Source organism: Diadema antillarum, unplaced genomic scaffold, assembly GCF_040938485.1.
Source record: "Diadema antillarum isolate AM-2024a unplaced genomic scaffold, OU_Dant_1.0 scf00000067, whole genome shotgun sequence".
Lineage (NCBI taxonomy): Eukaryota > Metazoa > Echinodermata > Echinoidea > Diadematoida > Diadematidae > Diadema > Diadema antillarum.
This window is the reverse complement of record NW_027270956.1, coordinates 810826-828133: the sequence shown is the minus strand read 5'-3', so window position 1 is coordinate 828133 and position 17308 is coordinate 810826. Positions and strand designations below refer to the sequence as shown.

The 17308-nt window shown below is 38.9% G+C and overlaps 1 protein-coding gene across 1 annotated transcript in view; it reads left to right on the top strand.

Annotated features, from left to right (window-relative positions):
• Positions 1–3967: 3967 nt before the first annotated feature.
• Positions 3968–17308, top strand: part of LOC139716594 (homologous-pairing protein 2 homolog) — a 64651-nt gene continuing 51310 nt past the window's right edge. Inside the window, exons 1-2 of the mRNA XM_071628122.1 lie at positions 3968–4050; positions 5237–5331. Coding sequence (XP_071484223.1) covers positions 4026–4050; positions 5237–5331 — 120 coding nt within the window. The 5' untranslated portion in view covers positions 3968–4025. The remainder of the gene's footprint in view (positions 4051–5236; positions 5332–17308) is intronic.

The window sequence follows — 17308 nt, the reverse complement described above, 5'->3', positions numbered from 1 at the left end:
TCCTCTGTTATCCAATCTTGGATAGACTATTGTAAAAACTTCCACTGCTAGTACCAGTATTTTATCATTGTCAAAAAATGCTTTCTTTTTTTTGGCTAGAAGTGAATGATCATGCCCCTTTTTTTTTTCTGAGAATTTTCACAACATATAATCCATTTCCATGTAGAGTGGTCACCTGGGCAACAAAGTATATCTTGTTTTCTTCACGGCAAATTCAACTCGTACAAATTGTATAATCAACTTATCGCTTGCGTAGGCACTTCTTAAGGCTTGCCAGAGTGGTGTACTGGTTACGTTATTCTCACCAGTTTGTGAGTAGGACTTTTTGAAATACCGGATGCTTTCCCTACCGACTGGTTGTAAATGATTATACAGTGTACCTTTCAGTGGATAAACATCTTCTAATAGCATCTCAAAATTGTGCTTCTTGTACGATGTTGTGCTCTGTCATATATACAGTATATCCCTTGGCATAGAGGTACATCTAGTTTAGTTGTATTGATGAAATGGATAGGCAGCATTCAGACCGACTTTCTCTGATGATAGAGCTACATGTACTGTCAACACGCTTAATAAAGCAAACAATTCCATTCTCAGCCCTCTTGGCAAGTGATATCTCATTAACGTGCCACTGAAGGTGTGGATTTATAGAGTCATAGAGATGAGAGAGGTACATGTATGGATGCACCACCAACTTTTTTTTTTTTATGAGGCAACACCATCATTGAAGACATTGATGCTGGTGACATTTGGATTCTTTGTTGTTGTATCATCAGTGATCATGCTCATTGGATGCACGAGGATCCATTTGTGCAGGAGTTCCTGGCTGTTGTGTTGACTCCATGGCAGATATGTGTTAAATGTGGTCTACAATGTACTTATATGTAGAAAGTGCTCATTTTAAGTATTGATGGGAAGGCTAACAGTGAAAACTCCATTGTCTAAATACTCCTTGGAATGACAGCTGCTGTTTATCAGTCAGGATTACAAGAGGTGGGAATGGATCAAACCGGTGTAACAGGGTAGCAAGATCATCTAAAATCAACAGTCAGTGGCAGAAAGCAAAGTCTGCTTGTTTTTGTTTTATTAAGTGATGTGCAAACTTAATCATTTACTCAAGTATAGAAATGTCCTACTATCCTCAAGCAATTAAAACTAATCACTACCCTGTTTCACTGGGCCACAGTGTTATTTCTGCCACTTGTCTAATATGAGGTGTCATGTCCGTTACGCAAAGTGTCATGTCCGTTACGCCATTTACAGGAAAACGAGAAGTGGTATAGAAAAGTGGTTTTCACACATGCAAGGGGATTCAATCCTAACATAGAAAATGAATTTGCAGCAACTTTACACTAATTTCCTCTTGGCTATGAAAACTTATAGTAAAAAACGTAACGGACATGACGCTTCAAATGTTATAGAAATCACACAACTTTGAGGATCAATGGGTCATAAACTGATGAATGCTAAGGAAGTTGGTTGTGATTTTCCGTTGATATATACACTGGACTATAGTTTAAAAGGTGAACAAGGCCTCTAGGACATATCCGGCCTTCTTTAGAGACAGGAACACTAAACTCTTTAAAAATAGCCAAATTTTTGCGTCATTGCAACGCTTCATACAGTATTTTCAATGACTGAGAAAAATACAAAATTTTGTATTAACAAAGATGCGACTAGTGAAAAATGAAAATATATGTTACTTTCTTAGAATATTTGAGAACTTAAGTGAAACTCAAAACTTCATTTTTTCACCAAAGTGAACATTTCTCATGGAATTGCCCATATACCGGTACAGAAAGAGAGAAAATACAGTAAAACTATTTGTAGGTGTGATTGCCGTGATTTTAGTTTGAACAGCACTGAACAATCACAAAGAAGGAAGCCCAAATTACCTAATTCATCATTTATTCCCATCCCTACCCCCCCCCCCCACAAAAAAAAAATTCTATTCTGCCCACCACATCACAATGTTCTGTTTGACTGAGTCAGTGAAAAAAAACTTTGATGTTGGATCATCTCGAGGAACAAGATCATTATATAGAGGGTCTACTTTGTCTATAAAAGCACACTGGGGTTTACTGTGATATGACGTTCATTGCTCTGTGTCCAATGTATCTCAGTCCCGGAAACCCGCTCATGAGGACCGCTCCCGCATACGAGGACTGCCCCGCCTCATGAGGACCGCCCCCACCCCTCATGAGGCCCGGGGGGGGGGGGGGGGGGATGCCTCATGAGGCCCCCTATTCACTTCTTATTCATCTCACATCTGACGTATAAATTGTCGCAATTTTGCACGGTGATTTTTTGTTACACACACATGTCCACTATCCATGATGAAAAGAAGAAAAAATCCTGTCTGTTTTTTTTTTCCAAAAATCGAGTTTTAATCAACCGATGCAGAGCGCCCATCAAAACACGGGCGCCAGCGTGTTCGCACAATGCAAGACTGCCGCACCTAGCGGCCTGATCTGACTACAGGTTGATTAAAACTCAATTTTTGAAAAAAAAAACAGACAGGATTTTTTCTTCTTTTCATCATGGATAGTGGACATGTGTGTAACAAAAAATCACCGTGCAAAGTTGCGACAATTTATACGTCAGATGTGAGATGAATAAGAAGTGAATAGGGGGCCTCATGAGGCGTTCCCCCCCCCCCAGGCCTCATGAGGCGTGGGGGCGGTCCTCATGAGGCGGGGCAGTCCTCGTACACGGGAGTGGTCCTCATGAGCGGGTTTCCCGGACTGATCTAACTGTAGGGGCAGATCCAGGAATTCCGTAAAGAGGGGGCGCGTTTACAAAATTAAACTCAGGGGGGCGCACGCACCCCTCCCCCCATTTTTTTTTCTTATTTCTTTTGTTTAAACAAAAAATAATGGGGGGGGGGGGGCGTGCGCCGGTTGCGGTCCTCCCTGGATCTGCCACTGCTAACTGTACAACAACTAAAAAGGTTCAAAGGATCTCAATCTTGAAATTCAAGATTATCTTGTTCAGAGTTGTTAGTGAACTCGCTGCTGTTGACATGTTTAATTAAGAAGGCAACTCAAAATGAAAATAACTCTGTTAGTGTTCCTATTAGACCTTTTTTTAACAAACACTAACACTTGAAAATCTTGAGTAACAGCCTTGCAGGATTTTTCCTCACGTAACAACAGGAAACTTTATCATATTTATGAGCTAGGCCATTCTGCATTAATTACGGCATTAATCTAGACTGCAACTACACCAGTGGCAGTGACCATGACTACCGGGAGCGAGCGGGAGCTGTGAATAAACACTCTGCACATTAAACGTTAGATGTAACAATAACATGCAAGGTCTATTAGCCATTTTCAGAGCCTCATCAGGCTCAGCTCAAGCCAAGCAAGCTCTTGACAACGTCAACGATTCCGGCGCCTGCTAATTGTCTAACGTTACGCCTAGCGCCGCGCCTTGGGTCCGTATTGGGGTCGCTGCTGCGATAACGTGACTTGATGATCCCACCCGGCCCGCGCACGAAAGGCCGAGGGCCGGCCGAGGGTTACCGGGTTCGGCAGGCGCAAGTGCCGCTCAGTAGCACAGCTTTGAAAACGAGAACAAAACAAGGACCAAATATAAATAGGTGAAGAACAGTCTACTTACCTTGCTGTGCTCTCCGTACTGTGTCAATAGACAATAACCATGCAGTAGAAGAGGCACAGTTAATGAAGCAGCAGGACGATAAATCAAATCTATTCAGGATTTCTTCTGAACTTCGACATCATCGATCGCAGTGGCGCTGCTTGTGAGTACAGTGACACCAAGCGAAACATGTTCCAGCAAGTTTGTCAGACCGAAAGCGATATTGTCCAATCATGTAGAGTTTCATATAGATCAGTCTGATTATTTGTGAAACTCCAGCCAATCATCATTCATGTTCTAAGACTTACTTCACGTACGTGCCAATGTACGTAAGTGCGGGAAGTTCGATGTCAACAAACCTGAGACGCCGTCGCGGTCCACGAACATAAAAACTTAAATTTCGCCAGTTGTATGAATCCTCAAATATGAGCAAGGCAAAAGACGCAGAAGGTACGTACAACGTGACATATGCCAATGGTTCATTTAGGTGAAAGCTCAATGAATTCGGTTGTACTTTGTCAGTGTAAGAAAATGTAAGGTCTACAGAAACAAATAGGCTTTTAAGTCCCATACGTATCAATTTGTGTAGGGTGTAATGTAGTTACTAGTAAGCTAGACTACTTACTAGTCTAACATTGTTAAGTGATCACCACTGCAAGCCGTATGTGAGAGGAACAAAAGCGCGAGAAACGCTTTGATTGTACCGCGGGATTAGCGATTTATCGATCGGTTTTGGCGGCTTTGTTTGTTGAGCAGAATATGCGAAGTTGGCAGGCCGTCGACTGAGTCAGACGTGTGAACGTGGCACATTATTAAAGAGTTAACAGGCGCAGGCCCACCGTGACAAATTTCCCGGGCTGGAAAACTTTGCCATTTTTACCAGTGTTGACAGCTCGCATGATCGCATAATTGCGCTATGAAAGAGTGACTCGTAGTCGTGCAATCATAGTTTATTGCATGGGGGTGGCGCTTGATCCACAACTGGCTTCAATCACATTCACAGCGTTTCAAATTACTCGTTGTGAATTGTGCAATCTCAAGGATGATTGTGCCTGTATAATTCTGGTCGACTGTTCCGCGATCTCATTTTAGGTTGACTGTTAAGTAATTGCTGTCACCACTGCTTTTCGTAGAAATCGTAAATAACCTGTTTCTTCCATCAACCCCACACTTCCCTTCTCTTCAAGGCCACTCTGCCACTTTTAGAATGTTATCCTATCCAACATATCAAAAACCAAGCATTAAATCAAATAAATCTTAGAGGTCAGACTCAAAATTAGTCATAGACCTACTGTAAAAACTAGTGGAGTAATTTTTTGTGCTCGGCCGGGTAAAATGAGTTTCGCATGTTTTTTATTTTGCGGAATCAGGACATGAACTACTGGAAGATAGAGCAAGCAAAAATACTACTTACCAGGCTGCTTTATTATCTTGCAGGTTTCTGGTTGCGCAAAATGCGCAAAAAATTCAACACTATGAAAATTTCCACTTTTACAGCAGTTGGTAATTCCGTAACTGATGTACATGTAAGTGAGTCGTCAGCAGGCACCACTTTTTGTTTTCATTGATTAGATAAGATTTTCAAATTGATATGATTTTAGTGTTCTATATTTGTTCTGTTTATACAAAACAACAGCTGCTAGTGCAGTACTGAAATACCTGAACAGGCAGAACAGACCGTACAGTGCCATCGATGTCTTCAATAATCTTCACAAAGAATATGGCAAAACAGTGAGTGATCTATGTAATTGTTAACTTTTAACGTGTTTTCTTCATTATGGTTGGTTGTGTATCAGGTCTTTGCATTTAGCCATGTATGCCCTTTATTAAGCAATAATGATAGATTTATGTATGTGACAAAACTGGTGATTCCAGTAATGCTATTCATGATATCATTGCACAATGTACAGTAGTGTTTACATCAATACAGTGTTCTGTGCACCATCTTTTAATGTTAGTGGTAAGATGTTAGAAATTTACACTCTTCTTGATAGTGTGTTCTGGTATATTTTGTATTCCTTTGCATCTGTTTGAGGTAATGTTTCTTCTGATTCTGTGAGTACCTTCATCAGTTCACGACATTTGTGTGTGTGTGTGTGTGTGTGTGTGTGTGTGTGTGCATGCATGTCTGTGTACATGTATGTACAGTGTATGTGGCTCTTCTATTGATGATGTCTGTAATCACTGCAATGACATTCTTGTTGAACCATTTTGCTTTCCTTGGAATCTCTCACTTTAGCAGGTAGCCACATCATTGTGTTTTATTGTTGAAGCAGACAAGGAGAAAGCAGAGAAGAAAAAAAAATCCCTGTGTACCATTTTCAATGCTTATATGTCGCCCTCTATATGTCATTTTCCAGAAATGACTTACGTGTGTATATAGAGGGCAACAATAATCACAAGACACAATGACACTAGACGGGTTTCAGAGCTCTGAGGAAGTCCATTAGATTATGCCTTCAGCTGGTCCTTTTGATATTCTGCCTGGCTCTACACTGTATGAAACAAGCAGAATCCAAAACCTGCTCTGGCAAATACAATGTAAAAGGCAGTGAGCAATTACACAGTTGATAACTTTAAAGGACTACAATCAGAACACTAATTTTCATTTGCCCATAGCTTTTTGACAGCAAGGCAACAGGTCATTGAAAGGAGACCAAAATCTACATAAAGTTAGATTGAGTGAAAGCAGCAATATTAATAGAACACATTAGTAAAAGTTTGAGGAAAATCAGACAATCAGTTCAAAAGTTATGAATTTTAAAAGTTTTGGCGTGCTGTCATCCCTGGATAAGAAGACTAATACACTTCATGACATCATTGCCTGTCCTATGGGCAACATTATAGAGAAAAGAATTCCACAAAATTTCATTTTTCATGAAAATTACACATTCCATTGACTTGTTACTAATTAGAGCCAAGATTCGCAAAATTAAAATGCATGCGAATGTTTTTAACTAAACTATATGCCTGAGGCAATGGGCGAAAAGTTCATGCTGCAAAAATAAGTGCTTTCTAGTACCTTTCTGCATGTTCATGGCAACACAAACTTTCTGTGAAGTACGTACGAGTACTGTGAAAGAGCACTTGCCTCTTTGATGTGTAGGGTCCTTGCCTTAAAAAAAATGCTAGTTGCCTTGTGACTGAGAGAAATACAACACCTAATTTGCTAATGCCTGGAAAGAATGAAACCTTCTTTCCTGTTCAAGGCCAACATGCTATACAGTGGGTTTGCCACCAAATTGACAAGACACAGAACATACCAGCTTATAATTCTTGAGTACACATTGCTGACCAAATTAGCACCATGGTGAGCTTCTGTCAAGTTTGATTTCTTCTGACCACACAACCTCCCAATTTTACAGTTAAGAATTAAAGTGTTAAATGACTCTCCTCCTTTCAACACTTGATAAATGCCTTCCTATTTCCCTGCCATAAAAGTCTTATAATTTGACATGTCCTCTAAAGAGAGAGAGAGAGAGAGAGAGAGAGAGAGAGAGAGAGAGAGAGAGAGAGAGAAATGGGCCATTAATTTTAACTGTGTTGATATGGTTGTCATGATTTCATACATTTCTTTTTTGCTTGACTCCAACAATGGCTTTGAAATGAGAATTGTGTGTGTGTGTGTGTGTGTGTGTGTGTGGATAGATGGATGGGTGTGGGTGGGTGGTTTTATCTACTATTTTTATGCCTCCGCCACAAAGTGGTGCCGGAGGCATTATGTTTTCGGGTTGTCCGTCCATCCTTCCGTCTGTCCTTCTGTCCGTCCGTCTGTCCGTCTGACCTTCCATCCGTCCGTAATGAATTTTGTGGACAGCGTAACTTAAAAAACCTTTTGAGGTATCCTAATGAAGCTTGGCATGAATGTGTATTAGGGGGTGAAGTTGTGCCTATCAACTTTTGGTTGCACATGCTCAAGGTCAAAGGTCAAACGGTCAAGGTCAAATGCTTATGATTTCACTATTTCCCCCATATCTATGCAATGCCTGAAGATATTTTCTTGAAACTTAGTGTATACATGTATTACCCAATTAAGATTCTCCCATGACAGTTTTGGGTCATGAGGTCAAAGGTCAAAAGGTCAAGTAAAAATGTTAAAATTTCACCTTTTTCTCCATATCTTGGAAATTGTTCAAGGTACATGTATCTTCATGGAACATAGTATATTATATGCATGTACTCACTGGCAGTGAGTAACTAGGGAATTTGGGGTTCATGGGGGTCAAAAGTTAGTGGTCAAAGGTGAAGGGCAACACTTCAAGATTTTACTATTTCCATCATATTTATGCAATACCAGCAGGATTATTATTATTTTTTTAACGTGGTGTATGCATGTATGACCCAATAGAGATTCTCTGGGTATTTTTTTTTTGCCAAAAAGGTCAAAGGTCAAAAGGTCAAAGATCAAGTGAAAGTGCTGAACTTACTTCTTATCACAGGAGTGGCTCAAGTTATCTTGAAACTTAGTACGTATTTATGCATGTTCTGCGTGACAGTGATTCTCTTATGAATTTTAGGGTCAAAGGCCAGATGAAAATGGTAACAATTTACTATTCAATACAGAAATTGCACTTTTTCTCCATACCTTGAAAATTACTAAATGCATAAACTTATGAATGGGTCAAAGTCAAGTTAAAGTCCTTAAATCCCCAAATACATGCTTTCCTATTCATCCAATTAAACCTAGGTCAAGGTGAACATTCAACACATTTGTGACAAATATGTCATTTTAATATTTTGCAATTTTGTGAAAATGTAATCACACATTGTCCACATGTACTATAAACCTATTAGGAGAATCATGCATTATAGCGGAGGCATACCAGTTGCCATAGCGACATTTCTAGTTTTAATTTTTTTTTGTTATTTTTGGTTGATTATAAAACATTGTTGATTACTAGTGTATTGTGTTTCTTAATACATTCAAGATGAATGTGATTGTCTTGTGAAATTATAGAAATCAAATTTATAAAGATTATTGAAAAAAAAGTGGATGTGGGTGTGTGAGCAATATTTCTCAGAGCTCAATCTTAGTCCCTTAAAACATTAGGAAACAATACACCATATCTGAAAGTGTCTATTTGGATGCATGACAGGTGTATTCATAACTGTGTCAAGGAAATTTGTGTTCAGGGCACGGAATGTTGATTAAAGCGGAAGTACTGTAGCCCAATTTCCAAATCGGGGCACCAGGTAGTTTGAAGTAGGAAATACAGGGTTGCTTTACAAGCAAAAGAGAAAAAGGGGGGAGACAGACAGACAGAATTTGATGCCATTTTGATATCTTTAGAATAAATGAAATGCTTCCTGTGCCTGATATACTGAATAAACATATGGAAACCATCAGTTGGAAAACAAGGAGATAGTTTCAAAACAAGACATCTTGTGAGCTCAATCTCCAATTTGTACATGTGAGATGTAAGGCGTCAAAGTCTCAGAACTGACAGATGTCCTACATTGTATTATATTTGCTGTAGTAGACTCTAGATCTTGATACCTTTCTTGTCTGACTTTTTTAGTACTCTTTGATGAGATTTTAGTCAAAAAAAAGTTGCAAGGAAAATGGACTAGTCATTAAAAGTCTCTATGCAAAGTTTGATAGCATTTCTTGAATAGTTTAAACCGGTTTTTCATGTGTGATGGAAAAAGAGTTCAAATTTATAGTGTCACAATGATTTAAAAGATTGTAGGAAATGTAACAAGTTCATTACTTGTAGTATTTCTCATGTTTCATATCTGTTTCAACTACACATCTCATTAGATAAGATGTAAAAGCAACATTTAAAGTGCATAATACCATGAACTGTCTGTCAAGCAGGAGGTCCCTGGTTTAAACTCCCTGGCAACAGTGCTCAGTTATGGTTCTAGGCAAGGCACAGTATATCCTCATTGCCTTGTTCTTTTGTGGGGAATTACATTTTAAAGGGGTGGCTGGTAACTGTTCAGTGGGAATGCTGGGGGGATGATTCTTCCAGTCCTTGTGGGATTCATTTAAGAGTACATTAGACCTCGTATTGATCTACAAAATGTCAAATGTTCAGGAGAGCCAAAAAACATGGCGGCCAAAGCACTATAACGAATGGAATAGCCTTTCCTTTGACGTGCCGTGGTGGCTTCATTTTTGGAGTAAGACAGTTAGGATTTGGACAGGATATCACTGAACCCATTATTTGACTATTAATCCAAAAAAAAAGTCATTTTCACCAAAATTGCAGATACAAGGTCTTGTCACCCCAGCGACGATATCTATTGTTGTGTGAAAATTATTTGCTTCAGATTGGTCTCATATTCAAGTAATGTGCAGTTCAGTGTTTCCAGGTAGGCATGACTGTACAGTGTCGGGCTGTTAACAATTGTCTCGACACTGTACAGTCATGCTAACCTGGAAACATTGAACTGCACATTACTTGAATATGAGACCAATCTGAAGCAAATAATTTTCACACAACAATAAGTACTTTTAAATGAATCCCACAAGGATTGGAACAATCATCCCCCAGTGTTCCCACTGATTCCCACTGATCAGTTACTAGCCATCCCCTTTCACACTGTAACAAGTCCTGTGGTCACTTCCTTTACAAACATTTTTGATATCTTCCTAATAGCAACAGGCACACACGTGCATATATGCACACACACACACACATGCACATACACACACATGCACACACGCACACACACACACACACACACACACACACACCCAAATGCATGAACTTTCAAGTGGTGAGCACAACATCATGATTTTTCATGGCAGTGAGACTGAATAAAGGTCAAATGCCACAAATTGATTGGTGTTACAAAACAGAATGGTATTTATTGTGGAAAAATGAAGAAAAAAAATCCACTAATAAATAATATTCATTTCTGGTCAGTTTTTCTGTTTTCGTTTGTTAAAACAGAATGGTGTTACAAAACAGAATGGGGTTAATTTTCATTACCGGTACTCGTGTGTCTGTTGAATTGTGAGAGCTGAAAGTTTACTGAGCAAACTTGTGTTGCTATAAGGGGTATTTCATGGCAGTTGATGTTGACTCATTAACCCATACTAATCCCTGTAGACAAAGCCTATATCAAAAGCAGAGTGCTATAACTGGTTCATTAACTTCTGGCTATTTAAAGTCTTTGACCTTTTGCTTCATGATCCATATACTGTAGACTTACACTGTATTTTTGATCATCAGCTGACCTTATGTTTTCGCAAATTATTATGCATTCTTACGTACAAACATCTTGTCAGGGATTTGTGGCTTTTATCCAGCGAAGGTCCTTTGATTCTATTTTCCAGAGTACAAGCTTCCAGTAAACTCTAACCACACACACTGACAATCTTTTGAATGTTGACTATTCTGTGCTTGTTTCTATTAGTTGGCCCAGCCACATGCAATGTGCTCTGTTTCTTGTACACAAGACTGTGATTGTGATGATCCAAATGGCACTCTGTGGAAGAAAAAAAAAAGATATTGTTCAGATTATTATTTTCTTTTCAAGAAGGGAGGCCAAACGATGATTTTTTAACATTTAAGAGATTACTGCCTCAATTTCTAAGTTCCTTTTGAAAATCTGTCTGACAGAGAAAGGAAACAGCACTCTTATTACAAGCTCTCTCATTTACATCTTAGTACCATTTGTACTGAAAATAGTTATTGTGAAGATACTCATCTTTTGGAGAAGTTACACCATTGGCTAGTTGTAAGCTTTGCCTGTTTTGAACACGAGAACAACCCTAGGCACAGACTTTAACCTCTATTATAAGATATTTTGTGGAGGCCACATTTACTAAAACTGTAGTGCAACATCCACTAGATTTTGGTATGTGGGGCAGAAAAAATCTAGAATGTTGTCAAGAGTATGTATTACGAGTAGATTTATCTTCCCCCCCCCCCCTTGAAATTTTTAATCTCATCATCATATGAAACATGACAGAAAGCTATGGAGGGAAAAAAAAATCATGCAATGCCCCCAAAGTATAAACAAACATTTGAGGCTACAAGAAGCTAGTCTAGCTGCGTCTAGGGAAATTTTGACAGACTTGCCGACGGAGATGAAGAAGCATGTGATAGATATACATCCCCCAGCGGCGTCTTGAAGTGAGTATTGCATTGCCAGCTTGACAACTGGCTGTCATCGCCTTGGTGTGATGTCACAAGGACACAATACACAGTTCATTCCATGGCAGGTTGACTCTCTGATTTCAACGGCTGCTTCCTACTCCTGCCCGTGTGCTTCCGTCCCTTGAATTTGGCTTCGTCTGCTTTCAGACTGTTCAGGTATCTTCTTACTCATTCTGAAATAATCATCTACGGTAGTTGCAGTGGAGGATCCAGGGGGGGGGGGGGGGGCATACCGGGCACGCGCCCCCTCTTTATTTTTTTTTTTTTTGGTTAAAACAAAAGAAATAAAAAGAAAAAATGGGGGCGGGGGCCACTGGTGCCCCCTTTCATATTGTAAAGACCCCCCTCCCCTTACGGAATTCGTGGATCAGCCCCTGTTGTAAGTTGTATGCTAGAATTACAATGGCCTTAGAGACACTGGCAAAACTTCTCAAAATTTAAGTTCTTGAAGTTTTGCCATGAATAGTGACTCCAAACTTCTCAAGAAACTCCCACTCAAATGGGGGAAATTTCCTGATCCCATGCACAAATCTTCTCCAAGTTTGTGGAGTCTGAAAACATGCAGCTGAAACTTTGCAAAGTTTGTCATGTGATCAGTCGACTCCCTGTTTGTGGTGTCCCTGAAGCTGTCAGATGACACACCCTTTCTTCTTTGTTGCACATTTATAATGCACCAGTAACCTGAACTTTGAGAACTTATTGAGAACTGAAACTTCAATAAGTGACAACATAAAACCCTTATCCTTACATCTTTCAATTTCTGTTGCATGATATCATAGATATGAAGTTCAGATTCGAAATTACTGTTTCTGACTGCAAAGAAACAAGAAAAATAAAACTAGAAAAGAGAACAAAACAGAAAGGAAGGAATAACAATGAGAAGAAAGTTAGGTTGTCTGTTTAGGATTGAATGGATTCATAAAATATTATCATACAGTGAAACCTCATTATAATGAAGTTGGATTTATAACATGATGCCTGATATCTATGAATGATGTTCTCTTGTTTTTATCCCTGAGATAATGAGACAACCAATATAACGAAATTTCAATGGTCCCAAACAGCTCAATACAGTGAGGTACCCCTGTGTACAGCTATTGAATTATAAAATAATTGGGTATCTTATTTGATATACTGCACTGAGTGAACAACAACATTTATAAAAGTCAGTGTTTCATTGATATTTGATAGTCAAAAGACATCGGGTAAGCATAGTGACATGGTACCTGGTGTGTTTTAAAAAAGAGACAGGAAAACATGGATTAGTTCTATACTGTTTTCCAGGAGTTTTTATCCTGGAAAGCCCCCTGGGCCCAATGAGAAGAGATTTAAAAGCAAAAGCCCAAAAAGAGGAATCACTAAATGAGTGAGTGACTGATGTACACTCATCAGGTGTGTTTTCATGGAGTGATTCATACTGACAACGTCTTCCTCCAAGGCACCATAAGATGGTGGATTTTTTTTCTTCTTTTCTTCTGCAACAGTGGCCTTCAAAGTGAGTCCTGATGACTCGTGTCTCATGTTCGGCGGGGATGTTTTACAAAGAACTGAAGTCAAACCTAAAAAAGTGAAGATTGACAGTAATATATCTAATGTCTATTGAGAGTTGAAGGACAATTGAAAATTTTAGTAATAACTGATCAACTACAAAATACATTTACCCCATTGGATATCTTATGAAAGAAAATGATTAGAAATTTTAATAAAATCTATGGTAGTCATGATAGTACCATGCCACTCTCTTTACATGGCAAATGAGTTTAGATTGTAAATAAGTGTTAACGTGATGGTTAATTGCTGTTCTTGTTACCTGACCTCGTGATACAGTCTTATGTCACAGCTTTACCTTGCCTTCTAATTTTGATGCCTTCTTGAGCTCACGAAGGGGAAGAAATTAATCAAGTCGTTTTGGCAGTGGAAGTTGCCAGCAAATGGCTTGGTTCTAATCGCAGCTGTGTGCCATGTGGAAGAAGAAGAAGAAGAAATAGTTCCCTGCCACTGCAAACATACAATATATTGTGATAATTGATGGAAAAGTCCTGGACAATGCAAATGATACAAAGTAATTTCCAGTTTTTTTCTGAAAATTGTTTGAGAACTTGAGCAGGTATGCTGCAGTATTGTTGCAAAATATGAAGTGTCAGACTATATCGTCACCTTTAGATTTTACAGTGTACAGTCTTTTTGAATGTTTGTTTTTCAGATACTCTCAAAGCCTGACTAATTTCTCCATATGTTGATAAAAGGATAATGATAAAGCCAAAAGTTATCAGTGAAACATCATGTATCCATATATACAATATGTAATGTACCATTAGGACATTTGTCTCCATGAAAACTAAACTTTTTGATGCCTCTATGAATTTCTGTGTGAATATTGGCAGCCCTGTTTGTACCAGATGCCAAACATTGCTCTCTAATTTTCTTCAAATACACTACAAACTTATTCATTGTTTTTTATTTGATTAATAGGAATTTACATGTATGTGCACAGTACTTATTTCCCACACAAATATGCAGACAAGGCCAAGCAGTGGATTTTTTTTTCTTTTTTCTGGCACAAAAGTACAAATGATGCAGCATATTCATTGGAAATTACTTGTGTCCTTTAATTGCAGGAGCATATCCAGCTGTTTTTGCATGCAACCACAGGCAACAGATGTGGCTTTGGCAGCAAATTGTTTAAGTCATTGAAAGTATGTGAATTATCAATGATGTGTATTAAAAGATGCTTCATTTTTAATGTTTACAAGTTTATTTACTCTCAGCTATTCAAATCCCAATTTTAAATGGAGCCTCCTAAACTAGAGTTACCATGACAATGGCCAGGTAGTGTCCAGGTAGTCTTTTTTTACCCTGCCTGTTAAAACTCTCCCCTCAAAATGTTGCTCCAATATTGTCAAGGTAACTTTTGCCAAATTCTACTCTAGCCAGCTAGGATAATTACCCCAAAGTCTGGACTGCTGTAAGTTTAAATGGTAAATATGCCTGATACCCGTAGGAATTAAAAACCAACTACAAAGATGTGAAATCTGGTTGAACCAGTTAAACAGATGTAGCTACATGTATGTGAAACCATTGTTTAGAATATATGATAATACTCCTGCCCTGGTATTAGAAAGAAATGTTACTTAATGTAACTAAATTGTGTTGTTGTTGTTGTTGTTGTTGTAGTTGTAGTTGTAGTTGTAGTTGTAGTTGTAGTTGTAGTTGTAGTTGTAGTTGTAGTTGTAGTTGTAGTCGAGTTGTAGTTGTAGTTGTAGTTGTAGTTGTAGTTGTAGTTGTAGTTGTAGTTGTAGTTGTAGTTGTAGTTGTAGTTGTAGTTGTAGTTGTAGTTGTAGTTGTAGTTGTAGTTGTAGTTGTAGTTGTAGTTGTAGTTGTAGTTTTGTTTGTTTTGTTTTGTTTTGTTTTTCATACATGTGGCTGTAAAACAAGGACAGAACTTTAAAATGTGATTATACCAGTGATATGAAACCACTGGGTAGGAAATCTGGGACAATACCCCTTGTATTACCCCTGGTATTACCCCTGGTATTACCCCTGGTATTAAGAAGAAATGTGACATCATATCTTGGCATGGAGACATTTCCCTAAATGTGTTCTGATACATCCGCCAAAAAGAAAGTGTCACAAATGTACACACTAGTAGTTATGTACATGTATGATGTACTGCATGCATGGTTGTTTTAATGTGTATGTACACAGGTGGACCAGATTAATGGAGAACATTCTATGTGGTATAGATATAGTACATACAGGCTGACCAGATCAGTGGAGAATTTTCTAGGTGGTATACAATGTAATTACACAGTACATGCATGTAACAGGAAATACATTATAACTCACTCAATCTAGAATGCTTTCACCCTTTCCAGAATTTTCTGGGAAGTGCTTACATATTTGGCTGAGTGAGGCACTGTCCCTGTAGCCCAATGTGATTGGTAGTTATTCTTGGCAATGATGTTTTGTACATAGATAGGCAGTGAGTCATCCAGGATTCCTGGAACTTGGACTGGCTAGTAGGTTGGAGAGAGTTATAGAATGTGCTAGAAGGGGGTGAATGGATAGTATATAAGCCAGAGAAATTCTGCAGTAGGCAGAGTACCCAACACCTCTGCTCTGAGAGTTACGTCACTTCTGGCTCTGAAGTGACTTGTTATAGTCAGTCCTGTGTTACCTGCTGACCTGTTATGTTTGTGGAGATACTTGGCCTGGGAGACATTTTGCCTGCAGAGAATTAATGTGCCTTCATTGGACTCCATATTTTAATGTCAACGGACATTGTCATTGCTACGGCAAAGCTGTGACGGGCTGGATTCCTAGCTGGACAATATAAAGTGAATCATCATTCAACGCATCGACTGGACGTGGTCGTTGGATTCTGCACATTTCGCTGGGAACATTATACGGTGGATCTATTGTGGACATATACCCTGGATTTATAACGTAGACTATCGTAACCTGCGCCTCTGGAGTTACGTCGGAGGAATCATTCATCCGTGCGTCAAGGATCATTCGTCTGTGCATCGAACATCGTATTTGGACACTTTCAAAGGATTATTTAATACGTGTAAGTGATTCCACTACCGATTTATAACTGTTTCTATTGATCATTGTTGTACTGATGTGACGCTGATTACCAGTCTGTACCCACAATATCACTGTTAATAAACCGCCTGAACATCAGTTGATTGTTTCTTTTGTGCGATCATTCTCAGAGTGATTTTGGTCGTAACAAAATTGGGGGCTTGTCCGGGAAGTGAATTTAAAGCCAAAAGTTAGAATTTAGAACGTTCCGGAATCCAGAATATTGGTACAGACATAATACCAGTTGAGTTGATTGTTCTATTGTATATTGTGTGTAACACATTGTCACAATGTCAATCAGTACAATGGATGTTCAGGCATTTGTTCAGAGGACAGATTTGTCCCTCAAAGATTTGCAAAGGTTACGCAAATGTGATTTGACTGCTATTGCACAGCATTTGAATGTTGATGTTCCACAAGGTGTAAGAAAGTCAGAAATTCTTGACTTAGTAGCTGGTCACATGGAGCTCAAAGAAGAAATTCATACTCCTGATCAAGCTCAAATTTCAGATCAGACACGGCTTGAGCTTGCTAAATTGCAAATGAAGGAGAAAGAAATGGAAATGGAGAAAGAGAAGATGAGATTGGAAAGAGAGAGGGAGAAAGAACAAAAAGAACTGGAAATGAAGAAACTTGAAATGGAACAGAAGAAATTTGAAGTGGAGCAGCAACTGAAATTGCGTGAGATGGAATTGACTCATGCACAGACTGTTGGAAATCGTGAAAGGGCTCCCCATGAATTTGATTTGGCCAAGAACATTCGATTGGTGCCAAAGTTTGAAGAAAACAGAGTTGATGCATATTTTGTGTCATTTGAGAAGGTGGCTAACAGTTTGAACTGGCCACAGGAATTTTGGCCCTTGCTCCTTCAAAGTGTGTTTGTCGGCAAAGCTGCCGATGTGTACTCATCTCTCTCTGAAGAGCAATCACGTGACTATGCTACAGTCAAGAAGGCAGTGTTGAATGCTTATGAGTTGGTGCCAGAGGCGTACAGACACAAGTTCAGA